Source organism: Gigantopelta aegis, chromosome 6 (assembly GCF_016097555.1).
Source record: "Gigantopelta aegis isolate Gae_Host chromosome 6, Gae_host_genome, whole genome shotgun sequence".
NCBI classification, from domain to species: domain Eukaryota; kingdom Metazoa; phylum Mollusca; class Gastropoda; order Neomphalida; family Peltospiridae; genus Gigantopelta; species Gigantopelta aegis.
In genome coordinates, this window is record NC_054704.1 from 41,749,385 (window position 1) to 41,767,924 (window position 18,540).

The following is an 18,540-nucleotide window of genomic DNA, read 5'->3' on the forward strand; positions in this document are numbered from 1 at the left end:
TGATTTTTAAAAAAGGACCATGGGACATGTCCGTTTTTTTTGGGGGGGAATTCCGGTTTATAGAGGGTCTGGTTTTGAGAGGTTTCACTGTACAGTGAACAAGAGGACTTACTTTTCTAGGTGTGCCGATCGCTTCACCTCTGACCTGGAGCTCCGGGTCATCCACGACGTCACCTTCCTCATCATCCTCTGCCTCCTGAAAACACACAATAATAATTACCGACAAGAATTAAAGAAAGAAAGAAATGTTTTATTTAACGACGCACTCAACACATTTTATTTACAGTTATATGGCATCAGACATATGGTTAAGAACCACACAGATATTGAGAGAGGAAACCCACTGTCGCCACTTCATGGGCTACTCTTTTCGATTAGCAGCAAGGGATCTTTTATATACACCATCCCAGACAGGGTAGTACATACCACGGCTTTTGATATACCAGTCGTGGTGCACTAGATGGAACGAGAAATAACCCAATGGGCCCACCGGCAGGGATTGATCCCAGACCGACCATGCATCGAGCAAGTGCTTTACCACTGGGCTAAGTCCCGCCACGACAAGAATTAAATGCCTTGCCCATCATAAATCAATTTTGGTGCACTGTGACGAATGTCCGTAGGTGCAACTATAAATCAAGTTTCATCGTCCTAGGAATTATAGTTTGTGAGTTTCTGATCTAAGGTCGACGACAGTCACTCTTCACACCCTTGTTTTGGCTTCGTACACAATAAATATAACATATCTTAACGTTATTTCACTTGAAATCCATATTTCGTAAAAAGTAAAAAATTTCCAAAACACATTCAGGTGCACTAGTAATGTGCAAACAAACCATTTTTAATAGCATTTTTGCACTGGAATTTTTCCAGTGTTGTTAAAATGTAAACGTTATGTACCCAGTTTATGGTTATTGTTAGGAGATGCAAAATGATGTCATTGGAACACTGACGTCATTCAAATTCAAATTAGCTATATTAGTACAATGCTCCATCACATTAAAATAAAAACTGGTCTCCTAACCTTGACCTCTGTCTAAATTCTATAACAAGCAGATAACACTGTTTACAGGTCGGTATGTTTTTATTTTTCATAATTCTGGACAAAATATTAAGTTTAAGTTTTAAAAGATGTAATAAATAAAAAGTACCGTTTGTCAAATATGTGATATAAAAAATTACTGTTGAATTTGCTTTATTTATTGTGTATGAAGCCAAAACAAGGGTCCGAAAAGTGACTGTTGTCAAACTTAAATATGAAACTTCAATGCAAAAGTTGACATCACCGGCACCAAAAAAGTAATACCTATATCTCGTCTTTGTGCTTTTAAGTAATTTGTGCTCACCCTCAAGTTACAAAAAATATATATGCAGACATTACTTTAATTTTATACACGCATTGCAGATACAAACAATTGTTCACAAAATTAAGAAAACTTGAGGTGTTTTCTCTTTTATGGATACATTACCTGTCCTTTGTTAACATGTGCTAAGGTACGTATTTGCAGGGGGAAACACACTGTAATATCAATCCTGTTTACAATTCCTGAAACATCTGCAGAATTACCTACCTCATCGTCATTGTGTTCACCATCCTCATCTTCATCATCCTCATCGCTGCCTTCATCATCACTATATAAATAAAGCAGAAGGAAACATAAATATTACATCTGTGGCATAAAAAATCTTGGTATATTATAAACTGATACATCAATCCCACTCTGACCAATACATCATCTGTATTACATTAGGCATGAAAGATGTAAAACACTACAAGAGTGACAAACCACGAACCATGGGAGACACTTGAAAGACGAGCCCAGACTACAATCTTTAGGCTTCACACAGGCCACTGCTGCCTGAACTTCCATCTCCACAAGCTCAATATATGTCACACAAGCGACTGTCAATGTGGTACAGGCCTGCAAACACCAGAACATATCCTACAACAATGTCCACTACACAACTCGGAGAGAAGCAAATACTGGCCGCATGAAACAGACCTACATCAGAAACTCTGGGGATCCAGGGAGGACCTGCAAACTGTCCAATTCTTCACTCAGATCGGAATATCTGTATGAGACAATTTTCACAAATTTGAACGAAGAAGAAGAATATTAGGCATGGTACAGAGACAAAAGGATACAGAGGACTCATTGGAAGACCCAATGCCATATATCCGTAAACAAAATGTGTTGAGTGCATCGTTAAATAAAACATTTCCTTCCTTTATTGAAAGATTTTAAGTCATCTCATTGCCTGTTGGGATGCTCAGAGCATTTGCATCACACCCAATGACAAGGGGTGAAATCAAACACATTTTTTAAATTAATTTTATTTGTATTTTTTAAAATTTAGTTTTGCAGAATTCTGCAATTTCGCAGAGAAATACCAAACCAGTCCAAATTTCTCATATACTCACTTTATAATTTACCTGTATTAAGTAGCTGTCTCTGACAAAAAAGACCAAGTTGTAATACTCACTGAAGCTGTGTAATATAGATTTGCTTTTCATTTCATTTCAACTTATTTTCGTGCTTATATCCAATTTAGCTTCAAGCACGCTGTCCTAGGTACACACCTCAGCTATCTGGGCTGTCTGTCCAGGACAGTGGGTTAGTTGTTAGTTGGTTTGTGAGAGAGATGGTGTAGTGGCCTTACACCTAACCATTGAGCCCTTAAGAACTCGCTCTGGGTGGGAGCCGGTACCGGGCTACGAACCCTGTATTCCGATGGCTTAACCGCTGCGCCACCGAGGCCAGTATTTGCTTTTCAAGTATTTATTTGAGAAGTCTCACCTCAAGCTAGTTAAAGCATCAAGTTTGTCTATTGCTTCCATTGCTGCCTGTACTAGCTCTACACCTTCTTCACCCAACATGTTTTCTGCAATTAAAAATAAACAGTCATATTAAACAAGGGGAAAATATTATTAAAATTAATTAATTAATCAATAACAATGAAAGGCAACTCTTATACAGATTCACTATCAAATTACCATGAATAACTTTTCTAAAAATGTTTTATAAAAAATACTTCAAATTTTTTAATGTTGCCTAAAACAAAATCTTATTTTAAAGTGAGACTTGAAATGCTTTTTTCTCGCAATATCTTAAGAATGCAAATAATTAGGGTGGGGTGGGGTGTAAAAGTACCCCTCAATGTAATCACTAAATGATCTGGTTAAATGTAATTTTATTTTTTAAAATTACAAAATATTTTAGCCAATCTGTTGCAGACACACAAAATAAAGTAGCAAAAAATATTAAACAAATAAAGTACTTTATTTACCATCTTTAAATCAGTCAAATTCTTCAAAAGTGATTTTTAAATACAATTGGCGCATTACCGTATATCGCTGTGTATTAGCCAACTCCATGCATTAGCTGACCCCCTAGTTTCACCCTCCAAATCGGCTTTAAAATTATAGACCTTGTATATAAGCCGACCCCCCTATATAAAACTAACCAAGTCAGATGTCTGTGTGGTCTACAAAATGACAAAGTACATCTGCTTTCAAACGTCATTTGTCACAGCAAACTTATCCGGAAGCAGTAGCCGATTTCTATTTATAGAAACGGTGTCCAGTTAATTTATTTCTCGTAAAATATAAGTACCAAGATAGCGAAATAAACCTAAACAGAAATAATAATAATAGTAGTAGTAATAACAACAACCAGGGATTTTTTTGACGAATCATAACTCGTGTCACGATGTGGCCAGCCTGACGTTGCTCCGAAACCCAGGGCTCCAACAGTTCCTCTAGTGCTAAGTTTGGGGACACCGAATGTCGTCTGGCCTTCTTTGTTTTTGGCATATCGGCAAGAACGGTTTTCTCCTTTCTCCAATTACGAACTTGTCGCTCATTAACATCCAACTGTCTTGCTTCTGCACAATTATTCGAATTTTCAGCAAATTCAATTACACGTAATTTGAAGCTAGCATCGTATGCACATCGTTTTCTCTTGGAACTCATGTTGTACTCGTATGCAATTTGTTGGTCGTAGTAAATATTTATTTGACAGCTGGGGTTTTAATGCTTTTTTTTATTTGAACTCATTTTTAATCTTTTGATTATATTTTGATAGCATGCGACCCTTTAACATGAAACGACTTTCAAATTTATTACTGTTGTTATTGCAGTTAGTATTAAGCACTTACCTTTCAGTCATTTGTTTTATTCTCTTACATTCTTGACTGCAGCCATGTTAAAACCACAGGGACTGTTTGCATTGTTGATTGTGCTAATCGGTCTTTTCGTTACTAGTCGGCTATACCCTACCATACCCAACCACCCGTGTCGATTAATCCCAAGCCGACAAACAAAACAAATGGAACAATTAACGTGTTCACCGGTTTAGTAAGCAGTTTTGTAATGACACGTGACCTGCGAAGTTTTCCGAAATTGTTTTGATCGGTCACCATTTATTGTTGTTTAAACAGATAAATATTACTAAATAACTTTTAAACACCAACATTTATTAAAGATGAACATATATATACAATTTTAATATCTTTTATTTGTAATAGCTTGTGTTAAAATGCAATATTAAACCTTTATGAAAGCGGAAATGCAGAGCACAATAATGACAATAGATCGAGTCGAGCCGTGACGTCACTATTCTAACTTTACATTTTCAATAAAATGTTGACTCCTTAGATAAGTCGACCCCAGCCTTTGACTTGATAATTTTTGTATCAAAAAGTCGGCTAATACACAGCGATATACGGTAGATTTTAATATGGCAAAATAATTTCATGTAATGATAGTTGAAACAGGGTTGAAACTTAATAGATAATTTGGTGATCATTTCTGCTCACTGAAAGTTAGCCAACAAATCCAAAATATTATTCTATGACCTTATATTCCTACCACAATTTTCACTTTTAATTATTTGTTGTACAGGATTAAAAAAGAAATAATGATTAACAAAACCACAACAGAATATGCTGCAGTTGATGATAAAAGAAAATAACATTACCATTAAGATCAAGTTTCTGTAGGTGTGTTTTGTTTTCCAGACAGCCAGTGATAGCACTTATTCCAGACTTGGTGATTTCATTTCCTGACAATATCAGCTCCTACAAAATAAAATGCAAATTTAACCATCTTATTGCAAAATAGTTTTTTGACAATCATTATACATATTTTTACAGCTTTTGTTGACCTATAAAACTTAAACAGTTAACAAAAGATATTATGAAAAACTGGAGAAAACACAAGTGATATAAAAAAAAAAATCTTAGCAAAAGTTTAAAAGCTAAATACTATGCATAATTGTAATACTAATGAACATGTTCTGAATAGATGGAGCAACAATAATGTTCACCTAATATACAATATTTCAAATTTGAATCAGAAAAGTGTAACAAATGAAGATTAATTGAGCTCAAAAATGGACATATTTTAACATGAATCTGGGCCGTTTGCCACATACCAAACATGGCATAGCATTTGTCGCAGTGGGAGAGACATGGTCTGGGATGTGAAGGTAGACAGCAAAAGAAGTTGAAAGACAGGAGGAGAGGGCAGATAGGAAAAAATGTGATGAAATGCAGGAAAGGAAAGGGATAATGTGGGATTAAACAAAAACATTAAAAAAATTAACTAATCTTGGCCGTTTCCAATTGAATCTGACTTTATCTGTATTCAGAATCATCAGCAGGTCTAACATGACCATCACCACCAGCAAACATATTTGGATGCTCCTACTATAATGTGATCACTTCCTGTTTTGCTGATATAACTTCCTGAGTCCTGTTGAGCACCTGTCCTTGGTTTCCACCCTGGATAGTGGGGTAAAGGTTTTTGTAACTGGGAAAGGTGAATAATTAAAAAAAATTTATAATGTGATCATTTCTAGAATCTTCACCTGAACACCAAGACAATTATTAATGTCCTACCTTCAGATTGGCATGACCCTCATCCAAAGCGTCGGCTATTGCTGAAACACCTTCTGTCTTCATCAGACAATCAGAAAAATTGATCACTTCTAAGTTCTGAAGATGTGGTAAAGCCTGTAATGAAATGAATATTCATTAAATCTATATCAATATTAATTATGTAGAATTTAACACCATCTAATGGAGTGCATCAGGCCCTAACCTAGAATTGGAAAAGTGGGAGATGTATCTTCTCCCTTCCAGGAAGAAAGGGGAGAAGTTTGATAAAAATGGACGAAATGAACATTTATCAGTACATTTTGTAACATTTCTCCAATTTCAGTGTTCAATCAGAAAAATTCTGAATTTTACACTTGGTTCTAATCGTAATATTTTGATATAAAATACTACTTCCAGTAATAAAATTTAGTTGATAATGTGCCGTTGTATTAAAATTAAGGTATTAATTAGTATTTTGTGGCCTTACTAAAATGAATGTGGCCGAGGATTAACAACGCTCGACGTATTACAATACATGGTGTGACTCTTTGAAAAACAATAGCCCGGTTTATAGGTTTATCTGAAGAATGTCAACATTATATTACAACAGAAACTGGCATGAGTATTAACATTTGTTGGTCATTTGGAAAATAAACTGAACAAGGTAAAACATTATTTCATCAAATAAACTGTACATTACAGTGTGCGTGCACAGAAACCATTTCCTGTTAAATAGGCCGGTTCACGATTACTCAAGGATATAGTCTGGCACCAAATAGGGCTACAACGTGCCAAGCGAGCTATGAAACAACTGGTCTTGACGTCTGTTGTGTGATTTCGTTTTTGAAATCGTATTAGGTCCAGAATATTAGACCGACTATGACTTCTCACAACTGCTAATAACTTGGCGACTTGAGACGACTTTCAGTGAAAAAAAAAGCTCATTTCACCAGCAAGCTTAGGGCCTGGTGTATTGTATATAAAATCTACTCTGCTTCTCAAAACTAAACCAATACTGAATACTGTTACAAAGTAGAAACCTCTACAGAAAGTACATAAGAAGTCTAGATGTTAAAATATTTATAAGTACAGTGGCGAGGAGAAATGCAGTATTGTAATTTAACATATATTTCAATAAATTACTAAATAATGTTTATCATAGCACAGGAAGATGATGTCCCAACAAAATACATCAGTAGTGTATCCAGTATGTGCTCAACTTCCTGAACACTCTACATTATTTAAAGGTACACGCAGGTGTGTGTGAAGGAAATCATGTAGGGTGGTCTCATACATAGCGGTCAAGCTTCTAGAGGGGTTCAGGTCATGTTCAATCAGAAAATATATTTTTAAAAAAGGAATTTTGTTTTTAGCAGATGGTGAGTTCAGCCAACCCCCCCCCCCCCCCCCCCCACCTACCCCAATCCTCCTCTCTGCACACATGCCTGGTGTCATATTACTTACCTTTGCAATGGCCTGTGCACCTTTCTGAGTAAATGTGTTGTCACTCAGATTGAGTACTCTTAACTGTTTGTTGACAGCTAGAGCATCAGCCAGGGCGGAAATTCCCTCATGAATGATTCCATTCTGAGGCATGGCAACCTCTTCCAGTGTTCCTATTGCCTGTAACAGATGCAAGCATAATATAAATTAACACCCAACAACTCTACAATAAAACACTAGTTTTATATCCATCCGCTAGGATATGCCACTACAGTAAAACCTTCTGAAGCTGCTAACAGCTCAGTGTTCAGAGACAGCGAGTGATGCTAAGGTTAGCGAACTATTTCACTGGTCCCCCATTTGGTCATTTGTTTTAATGCGCATAAAAGCCTATCTAGCGAATATTTCTGCTCAGCCTGGCTGAACTCTGTTTTAACAGACTACCATCCTTTCTCCAACACCATCCAAGATAATTTGAAATGACCAGTATTAAGCGGTAGACATTGTTATTGGAGATCATGTGTGAATATATGTTTAATAGAAGTTTGAATGTGCAGCAGAGGGTAACTAAACAAAACAAACCTGATACAAAACACCATCACCTTAACTAGTAGTGTGTCAAAATGCACTAAACTGGGCTAAAATTAGCAATTTTATCATGTTACAACTTCTGAGTCACCATATTTACGCCAATAGTTGCTTTAGATTTAAAAAAAAAATCTAAATTTATTAAATTAATGGATATTGGCTTCTAGTTTATATCAAAAATCGAATAATAAAACAATAACACATATTATCAATTTCAAAATCAATAATTTTAAGTACATTTCAACAATTCACCTATAATTAAAAGCAAGCATCAGGATATAGACCACTATTACCTTGAAGGCTTCAGACAGTGCAGTCGCACCAACATTTTCCAAGCGTCCTCTTCCTGACACAAACACACGTAACGAGAGTGGTGTACCGGCAGCAGAGCTTCTTTTGTGACACTCCAACAAACTTTCTGCTAACATCTACGACAGAAGACAGACAGGGTTCATAACATCTCACAGTGTTTAATCAGCAGTTATTAGGGTGTCAGAATCATAGCAATTATAAAACATATTTTGATACTATTTTAAGTATTAATATGAAATATTTTCTACGCAAAACATACTTGTATATTATTATATCTAGCTGCCTAGTCAATGGTGATTTTTAAGACTCACTGAAATTAAGAGAATGCTAACTTTAAAAATATATCAAAAGATTTCCCAACCTAATTCATTATAGTGTATAAGAAAGAAATGTTTTATTTAACGACGCACTCAACACATTTTATTTACAATTATATGGCATCAGACATATGGTTAAGGACCACACAGATTTTGAGAGGAAACCCACTGTCGCCACTACATGGGCTACTCTTTCCGATTAGCAGCAAGGGATTTTTTTATTTGTGCTTCCCACAGGCAGGACAGCACAAACCATGGCCTTTGTTGAACCAGTTATGGAACACTGGTCGGTGCAAGTGGTTTACACCTACCCATTGAGCCTTGCGGAGCACTCACTCAGGGTTTGGAGTCGGTATCTGGATTAAAAATCCCATGTCTCGACTGGGATCCAAACCCAGTACCTACCAGCCTGTAGACCGATGGCCTAACCACGACGCCATCGAGGCAGGTTCGGAACACATAAGACTAAAGTCGTTCCGATTTAGGTGTTCTCACAGTACGATTCGATCACATGCGACAAGTCAGTGCGACTAATCGCATAATGAGAACACCCCTTAAGGTAGTACTAAACCAAATAACTTCCTGCTGGGTCAAAGTTCGAAGTGCACCGAACTTTTGATAGAGAAGTGAACACCACAAGTCCTGTGATTGGTTATAAATGTGAGTGTGTTGGTTGTAAAAAATAATAGTTTCATCTGGGTAAAAGAAAATGTGCAATTTTATTTCATCTAGTACTAATGTGTCAAGTAGCCTTGTGCTTGAAACATGTATGGGGTACCTGTAAAAAAAAGTACTTAAATTTTGTGCGAAACTAGGGTAGTCATAGCCGCTACCCGTTATCTCAGAAACGAGCAGCTTGACCCCCATTTTTTTCTGATTCACTTTAAGTGTAAGGGGTGGTAGTATTTATATCCGTGGCGTTTATGTCGGTTGATACGTTGCAGGTAGGAGTTTTAGCCACATATGTTACTATTGTCGTCTATGGGATTTGATTTGGTAGTATACACCCTATAGCACCATATGCAGTGCATAATAAAAAATATTATGATTTTGTCATTTTATTTAATTAAACTATACTGGTTGATTAATTAGCCATCACTCGATCATGCAAGTTCACAATGACCTTGACAATAATCTCTGTACATGGCTCTGAATGGAGTTTGAATCAAAGTTATCACTGAAGAAAAGTTGGTTTTGGCCTATAATTCATACTGTAAAGATTTCAATAATTTCTTTTTACATGGTATTTGACTTGCCATATACAACTGCTCTTAAATATGGTATTATATATAGGCAACCTGAAGTAAGATTTTAATAGCAATTTATTTTTATATTAAAAATAGCATGTGCCAATAGTGGGTTAATGTCTTTAGTTTCCATTAACATTGTTAATGTTTTATGTATGAAATTCTGAAAACTCAAATTTGTAAAGAAGTTGATTTTTATTGTCATTTTGACATATTTATAGGGTGCTAAGTTATATTTTAGACAAATTTGTAGTTTTATGCAAAATTTAAAGTAAATTTGAAGAAAAACTTTACCAAAAACATAATTAAATTTGTTGTCACTATTGTGCCTTCTGTTCTTATTTGTACATAACAATAAGGTTGTTAAACATATACTTAGATCTCTAGATCATTTTTTTCTTCTTAATAATCACTTAGTTAGCTCTCATGAAAAGCATTTTGAGTTTATACTAGATTCAGAACCAATTTTTTCAGATTTGATTATCTGCCTTGGATTAAGTTGATAATTTATTTTATTGTTAAAGCTGTATTACCTAATGCTACTAGCTAAATAAAATGCTGGATTACAGATTGTAGGAATACATCTAATGTACATATTGTATTCATCCGGATTAGAAAATAATGCAAGAAAATAGATGATCGGGTAATTTTGTCATTTAAAAATAGTTTTTTTCAGTAATTAATCAAAAATAAATGTGTTAAAGCTGCATGATTATTCCAGATATCACAACTATTAAAACCTCCAACTACAGTAGGCTATAAATAAAATATAGTCAGGAATATTGGTGGCTGCCAATAGTTTTGATGGTTCATTATGAAAATCAGCATGGCACACCTGGTAACTTGAAGACACCCACACCCAGCATACAGGATTTCCTCCCAACACTAATGTTCAGGACATTAAGTCATTACTTCATACAGGTACAGTCATGTTTGTGTTTCCTTCCTCAGACAGTGTATTTTTTTAATACTGATATTTCTTTGATGTGCCTGTTAAGGTCTTCATAATCTAGGGGTCAATCAAGTGCATGTGTTTTAATGGAATTCTTTAAAGGGGTAGAGGTACTCTGACTATCTTTGTTGTCTCTACATATATACCGGAGTACACACACCCAACTGAAAGTAAATATCTTCAGGAGTTTTATTTTAAAACATTTTGTTGTTTAATATGACATATTGCATTTGTACAAAACTATATGCAATAGATATGTTTTTTGAGGTTTACATTATATTAGGTTGCACTGTAGAAACAACAGTTTCAGTGAGGTTGTCAGTTTATGTCAGAATACACCAGATCCTGGTTGTCATAAAGACACATAGCTGGACACTTTTTGAAAAATGTATGTTATCAGTATAGGTAGTACTAAACCAAATAACTTCCTGCTGGGTCAAAGTTCGAGGTGCACCGAACTTTTGATAGAGAAGTGAACACCACAAGTCCTGTGATTGGTTATAAATGTGAGTGTGTTGGTTGTAAAAAATAATAGTTTCATCTGGGTAAAAAAAATGTGCAATTTTATTTCATCTAGTACCAATGTGTCAAGTAGCCGTGTGCTTGAAACATGTATGGGGTACCTGTAAAAAAAAGTACTTGAATTTTGTGCGAAACTAGGGTAGTCATAGACGCTACCCGTTATCTCAGAAACGAGCAGCTTGACCCCCATTTTTTTCTGATTCACTTTAAGTGTAAGGGGTGGTAGTATTTATATCCGTGGCATTTATGTCGGTTGATACATTGCAGGTAGGAGTTTTAGCCACATATGTTACTATTGTCGTCTATGGGATTTGATTTGGTAGTATACACCCTTAAGCAATTAGATAGCAGTTTAAAACACTAAAGCTGGTTTTCAGGCTTTATGTAAGTTAATTTTAAACATAATATTTAGAAAAGGGAAATGGTAAAAATTATAGGAAATTAAATCACACTGATAAGAACATATTAATGAAGTTTGCTTTATAATACCTCAGCAGTTAAAAACTATGGCTATTTTTTGTTTTAATGCACATAAAAGATACAATTTCAACACTTACTGACTTAGTCAAGAAAATAAGAAGGGAAAACCCACTGTCACCTAATATGCTACTTCCACGGCATTCCATACCCGAACAGTTGTGAAACACTGGTTGGGACAGATGGTCAGGTAAAATGACAGAATAAAACAAAAATGTACTTCTTCAAAAAAAATCCAGATTTTAAAATAAACTACCTCATTTAAAATGTAAAATTACCTTTCCTCCTGTAACACCCAAACCATTGTTGTTAAGGCGCAGTTCTTTTAAACTGTAGCAGCTTTCACTTTTAAGAAGTTCCACTAATCCCACCATACCATTTGGACCAAAGGCATTGTCACTCAAATCTAATTCCACAAGCTGTGCATGTGCCTTCATTATACCGGATCCAAGGAATTTCTGCAAGTTTAATTAATAACAATATAACTGTCAGACATACAATGAAGGAATGAGGAAAAGATACAACATGGAGGTTAAAAACATTATGTGAAAGGCCTGGACAGTAGGATAAAGTAAGCTTTAATTAGTGTTTCTGCCAGAAATAAATTTGTGGGTATAGCGCTATGGAATTGAATGCAACCACACTCAATGGGGAGTATGGGGGGCTTCCCCCAGAAAGAAAATGTGTTAAGTTTAGAGTTAGAGTTAAGAAAAACATACATTAATAATAAGAGTAATTAATTTTGTCAAAAGGTTAACTTAAAAAAACAACTGTAAAAACAATTGGGTATGGCGCCATACCCATTTTACCCTCTGGTAGAAACCCTGCTTATATGTTATTACATAAGATTATTCCAACTCAAGTATGGTATGTCATGATTTAATTCTATAAGAGCAAAATAATGATATATAAATGTAACTATTGCTATATTATCTCTTAAACTTTCAAAAATTGCAGAAACCCAGTTATTTTTCAACAAACTAACAATCATCACATAAAATTATTTCGGTAAATTAACATAAAATTTACCAAGTGTTTTTCAAATTTACAGTTGATATAATGATAAATGTGCTATGTTACAGAGCTAAATTTACTAGTACTACATTTGTACTTACATGCAGACGGACACGTTGTGACACAGTATATTTACCATACCAAATATTTTCTAAAAAATGAATACTACAATGTCTTTCCAAGTACTGTTATTATTAAATATAACTTATTCCTGATGAAAGATAATGACATCTCCTTATTAGCAACTTACCAATGCTTCGGGAATTTCAGATTTCAATCGACCTGTGAACATATCACTCCAACGAGCTCGCTGAAAAAAGAAAATGAGTTAAACAATCATTAGATAAACCTTTACCAATGAGCCGATCTCTATGTTTGTGCTGGGGTGTCACTACTAACTTTATTATAATTCAAGTACTAGCTATACATGTATTGATTGCGGGTGTACAATACACGGGGTATCAGGAACGTGCCATATCTCCAGTCATGAAACTCAAAAAATATTGTGACAGAGGAGAAATATTCAGGTTAAGCAAGAGAAAGTGTAAATTTTAAAGGGTTTCTGATAAAGCCTGTAAAAGATCAAACATTAAAAACATAATTAATATGAAGATATTTTTTTTAGGCAAGCAAGCCTACACTGTATCAACAAATATAGCAGGTAACATTAAATTCTGGAAATGAATACATAAATGCTGCATAACTGCTAAAATGATGACATTTACAAAACGTTTTGGTCCTGGTGCATGTTCGGCCCCAGACGTTTCAGCCCCGGTCAATTTTGGCCCCATAACCCTAGCTTTGGCCCAGGTCTCGTCTCGATTTGCATTAATCAATGTGTGTTTTGTTGTTTATTTTAGATATCGTTGCTTTGTGTGCAATGCTTTGTGCTATTAATTATCAACTGATTTTTAACAAAGTAGTGTGTGTGTGTGTGTGCGTTTTGGTGGTGTCTTCGTTATGCCATTGGACGTAAGGCTGATAGTTACAGGGTTCGCAGCTTGGTACAGATTCTCACCCAGAGCGAGTTTTAATGACTTAATGAGTAGGTGTAACACCACTACACCCTCTTCTTTCTCACTAACAACTAACCCACTGTCCTGGACAGACAGCCCAGATAGCCGAGGTGTGTACCCAGGACAGTGTGCTTCAACTTTAACTGGATATAAGCACGAAAATAAGTTGAAATCAAATGAATGAATAAGTGTAAAAAGACTGTACAGATCAAAGTACAGTTGCAAGTAAACAATTCATATTAGCAGGCCATTTTACCACATTAGAAATTAAAAAGAAATGGTGTTTTGGTAGGTATTAACATGATTATATTCCAATTATTATTTTATTTTTATTAACATTGAATTTTTTTTTTTTTTTTAAAGTCGTTCTGGATATGCCAAGAGTGCTACATAATTATATACATTATTGAGCAATTACAAACAATAATCCTTTAAATATTGTATATGTGGCCGAAACATCTGTGGCCAAAACAGTTTGGGGCTGAAATGTCTGGGTCCGAAACAACTGGATACCTTTATTACAATAGTTTTGTTTGCACAAGTCTAATTTTAAGTAAGTTAACCTATTATTCATTCACACATTAAGTTTAGGACATGATTCAGATTGTCCCAACAGATTACAAAAAATGAAACAGGTTACCTAACATGTTTTTTGTTGCGATCCATAAATGGGTTACACAAATTTTTAATTCTTAGAGGGCTTTAATACCTGCTATATAACATATACCTGAAACTCTGAATGCTTTGACAAAGCTACACCAATAGCTTCAGCAGCTTTCACACCCAAAGTGTTTCCTCCAAGCTGAAGGGAGGTCATTTTGTCACATTTCTCTATTGCTTCAATGATTTCTTTGGCTGAAATAAAATAATAAACATGTATACAATGAGTTTTTCTGATATTTATTATAAAAGTACTCATACATGTACATGGGCCTAATTCACAAAGGTCTCTTACTAGTCTTAGGCTGTTAAACAACAAAGCATCCTCTTTGCAAGTCTTTTAGCATTGCACTGCAAGATCGCAAAGTTGCAAGACTATAGTGAATTAGGTCTCTGGCCTCCAGATTTTCTACTTGTAACAAAGATGACTTACACCTATACTATATGCTTATGTACCTTTATGAAAATAAGCCCAACCTACATTTCATATTCATGAAGTGTTTAAGCTCAATCCAATCTGGTGAATTTGTTTTTTCAATTGTTTTAAAAAGAGAATAATTAAATAAAGATGTAGCAAGTTTTAGTTAGCCAAAGAAAACATCATAACACTAAGCATCTATAAAGATTGTATTTATTTAATTTTTATACCTCACTCATCCCCTCTCAATCCTTTTGGAAAGGCTCTGCATCCCCCCACCCCCTGCAATTATTTGTCCAATATGGAATATAACTGAACCTATATATATCACTGAAATAGTTTTAAATTTTTAATGTACACTGTAATACTGATGTTTTAACATCAGGCCTCTAAAAATTGCAAGTGTGATAGTTTTGTTCGTGCTTAGGTATAGTTTTGTGTAACCCATGTTTTGTTTGCTCATTGAATTTATGACATTTCCATGGTCATGACAGTTAGTAAGAATGAAATGGGTTACCTGTAATTGTTTTTGCATAACCAATAAATGGTTCCCACAAATGTTTAATTCTCAGAGACCTGAATATACCTAGGTTAGTCTGATAATTATTATATCTGCCGGTCAAACTGAATCCAGCTTGAAGCTTTGCTCCTTCCCACCACCATATAATTTGACCTAAAACCAACTTGTCCCCTACCAACTCACCCCAGCGGTTGGTCAACTCACTCCAAACTGTTTGGTCAGCTTGCCCCCTAAATGTTACCAACTCGCCCCAGTGGTTGGTGACGTCAACTCACCCCCCAATCCCATTTCTATGTTCAGAGGAAAGTCGTTCAGTTAGAACTTTGTGAACTGACAGGTGCAAAAGGACAAAATTATTGTCAATTTTTAAAACATTATTTTTGATTCAAACCTACTCTACCATGATCTATATAGGCTTAATTGAAACCACTGAGGCGAATTGACAACATTTTGGGGGCAAGTTGACTAAATAAATTAAGGTGAGTTGACCAAATGCTGGGGCGAGAGTTGATAGGGGACAAGTTGGTTTGGAAAGACTTCCGAACATTCCAGCATGTATGCTAATACATCAGGGTTAAAAAGTAACATGAAAACCATGGTCGCCAGCAGGGCCAGTTGAAGAAAAATCTTACTGGCATTTCTCAAATTCAACTAGCCCTCCAATTATCACATTGAAATTTAACTGCACAGCCAAAATGAAACCTAGAATGTTCTTTGTTGAATAATAACCATGTGTTCACCATATATAGTCCGTCTGCTTTAAAAGAAACTTCATCATGAATAAAGTTAAAATTCATATAAAAACATTTTCTTAAGTTTTAACCCCATACAAACTTAAAGAACATTTTTTGAAAAAAGAAATCCAGTATTTATAAATAAAATGTTTCTTTACAAATTACCATTAAATTATACAGATAAAATGTAATTTTTAATACAGGGGTGAAGACAAAATGCTAGAACAGCCAAGTAATGCAGTTTGACTTGCATTGCCTCTGAAGTAAAAATAATAATGCAGTACAACGAGAATAAAGGTAGAACTGCACGTGCTGTAGTATATATAAAACTAGTATGGGTGGCAGTCCTCTTTATGGCAATGCAAGCGGGATGAAATAAACTTTGTGGCGATGCAAGAGGGTAAAATCTCCAGTAAAGGATTTCTTCGGGAGTGGCTGTCCTCTTAAAGACAAAGCACCCACACGTGTATTTTTAATATGAATATTGTAAATGCTACAATAGGTTACTAATAAAATAAATATCAAAAGAAAAATAAATCAGTGATTTTTTTATCATCAAAATATACGATGTACTTAGTTATATTACAAAGCATTAAAAAATTTACTTATTGTTTATTACAGTAATATTTGGACGGTTATGTCATCATGTCAGTCTTCGTGTCACTTTTTAGATCGGTTCTTATTTCATGCAAATTGCTTAAATTTAAAAGAATACCGATAACGACAATCAGTTAACTGACTTTTGGAATAAGCCCTGTAGTAATGAAAAAAATCTTTGTTCTTTGTATATGTGCACATGCGCTCACGGTAGTGTGTTAAAACTACAAGATTTTGATTTTGTACCAGAATAATGAAAGGTAATTAAATTTGATTCCGTTGTACCAACCGGCCTCAGTGGCGTCGTGATTAGGCCATCGGTTAACAGACTGGTAGGTACTGGGTTCGGATCCCAGTCGAGGCATGGGATTTTTAATCCAGATACCGACTCCAAACCCTCAGTGAGTGCTCCGCAAGGCTCACGCCATATAACCGTAAATAAAATGTGTTGAGTGCGTTGTTAAATAAAACATTTCTTTCTTTTTTTCCGTTGTACCATAACATACCATAACGACAACTGTCAAATAATAGCTCTACTAGATAATTATGGTGTATCCAGTCCATTCCAATAAGCCGACAACTTCCAGATTTTAGAAATACATGCAATGTCTTCAGTACGTTTTGAGCTCTATTTGTAGAAGACCCGGCCCAAAGCCACAGAAGCAGAGTCTGGTGCTGTCAAAATATAGAGCATGTGCCATATATGTATTCTGCTACCACTACCAGGTCTGCAGTTCGCGCCAACACAGACGCGGTGTGTTTTGTCACATTCAATTCAGTTTCAGTTTTTCTTTTTTCAACTGGTATCATACATGCCAGACCCTAAAATAGATTGTCGCCCAACGGACTACCTTTGTAAGATTCTTAATCGCCCTTAGCCAATAAAGGTCGCCACAGGCGACCGGGTGACTGCTAATTTTCAACCCTGATACATGTACTATCACCAACTCTAATGCTAAGACTGAATGAACTGAATGCTGGAACGTTCGGAAGTCTTGCCGTTGTTTTGGGGCGAGCTGACCAGCATTCCACCCATCAATTCAGTTTCACTTTCAGGCAGATCTACATAATTTCTGTTGTATGGCTTGTAAAAACTAAACTATCTTCAATCCAAAAAGATATTTGAAAATAAAAGCATGTGTTACGGGAGAAAATAAACAATCCTCGTCTGTTTTTGGTTTCAAAAGACCAGATCTATGCTAAAACTAGTCAACTTCATTGACTTAGTAAACTTTACCCGAAAATAGGTATATAACGAAATCATATTATTCTCGATTATAATTTAAGAAGTTTCTCACCATCATCAGCCGTATTTAACTTTAAGCCTCTTCCTTCAAAACTTAATTCCTTGGATGTTTCAACTGTCGTACGGGCTAGTTGGCTTGTCAGTTCGTCCACCTGAGAAGACATATTTAATGCTTCTATTATTTGTTGACAAAAAATATATATCTTCGCGGCTTTTTCAAAATGTATTTCCGGCATGTGCAAATCACGAAAATTAAACGAAAACGAAATACGCAATTTAATGGTATTCTGTTATTAGCGTGTGCCTTTGATCTTTTACACACTGATATGGTATGTGGTATGTGCTATCCTGTCTGTGGGAAAGTGTATATAAAAGATCCCTTGCTCCATTAGAACAAAAAAATTAACGGGTTTCCTCTGATGACTATATATATATATATATATATATATATATATATATGTCAAAATTACCAAATGTTTGACATCCATACCAATCGCCGATGATAAATCAATGTGTTCTAGTGGTGTCGTTAAACAAAACAAACTTTAACTTTCCATTATGATAATTACGACACCTGCTTTATAAAATGAGAAAAGA

The 18,540-nt window shown here is 35.2% G+C and overlaps 1 protein-coding gene across 1 annotated transcript in view; it reads right to left on the reverse strand.

Moving 5' to 3' along the window:
- LOC121374070 (ran GTPase-activating protein 1-like) overlaps window positions 1–18,169 on the reverse strand; it is a 28,751-nt gene extending 10,582 nt beyond the window's left edge. Inside the window, exons 1-11 of the mRNA XM_041500968.1 lie at window positions 17,996–18,169; window positions 14,496–14,623; window positions 13,003–13,062; window positions 12,017–12,196; window positions 8,205–8,339; window positions 7,345–7,503; window positions 5,902–6,015; window positions 4,980–5,079; window positions 2,799–2,883; window positions 1,572–1,632; window positions 113–196 (exon numbers count right to left, since the gene is read on the reverse strand). Coding sequence (XP_041356902.1) covers window positions 113–196; window positions 1,572–1,632; window positions 2,799–2,883; window positions 4,980–5,079; window positions 5,902–6,015; window positions 7,345–7,503; window positions 8,205–8,339; window positions 12,017–12,196; window positions 13,003–13,062; window positions 14,496–14,623; window positions 17,996–18,107 — 1,218 coding nt within the window. The 5' untranslated portion in view covers window positions 18,108–18,169. The remainder of the gene's footprint in view (window positions 1–112; window positions 197–1,571; window positions 1,633–2,798; window positions 2,884–4,979; window positions 5,080–5,901; window positions 6,016–7,344; window positions 7,504–8,204; window positions 8,340–12,016; window positions 12,197–13,002; window positions 13,063–14,495; window positions 14,624–17,995) is intronic.
- Window positions 18,170–18,540: the final 371 nt, after the last annotated feature.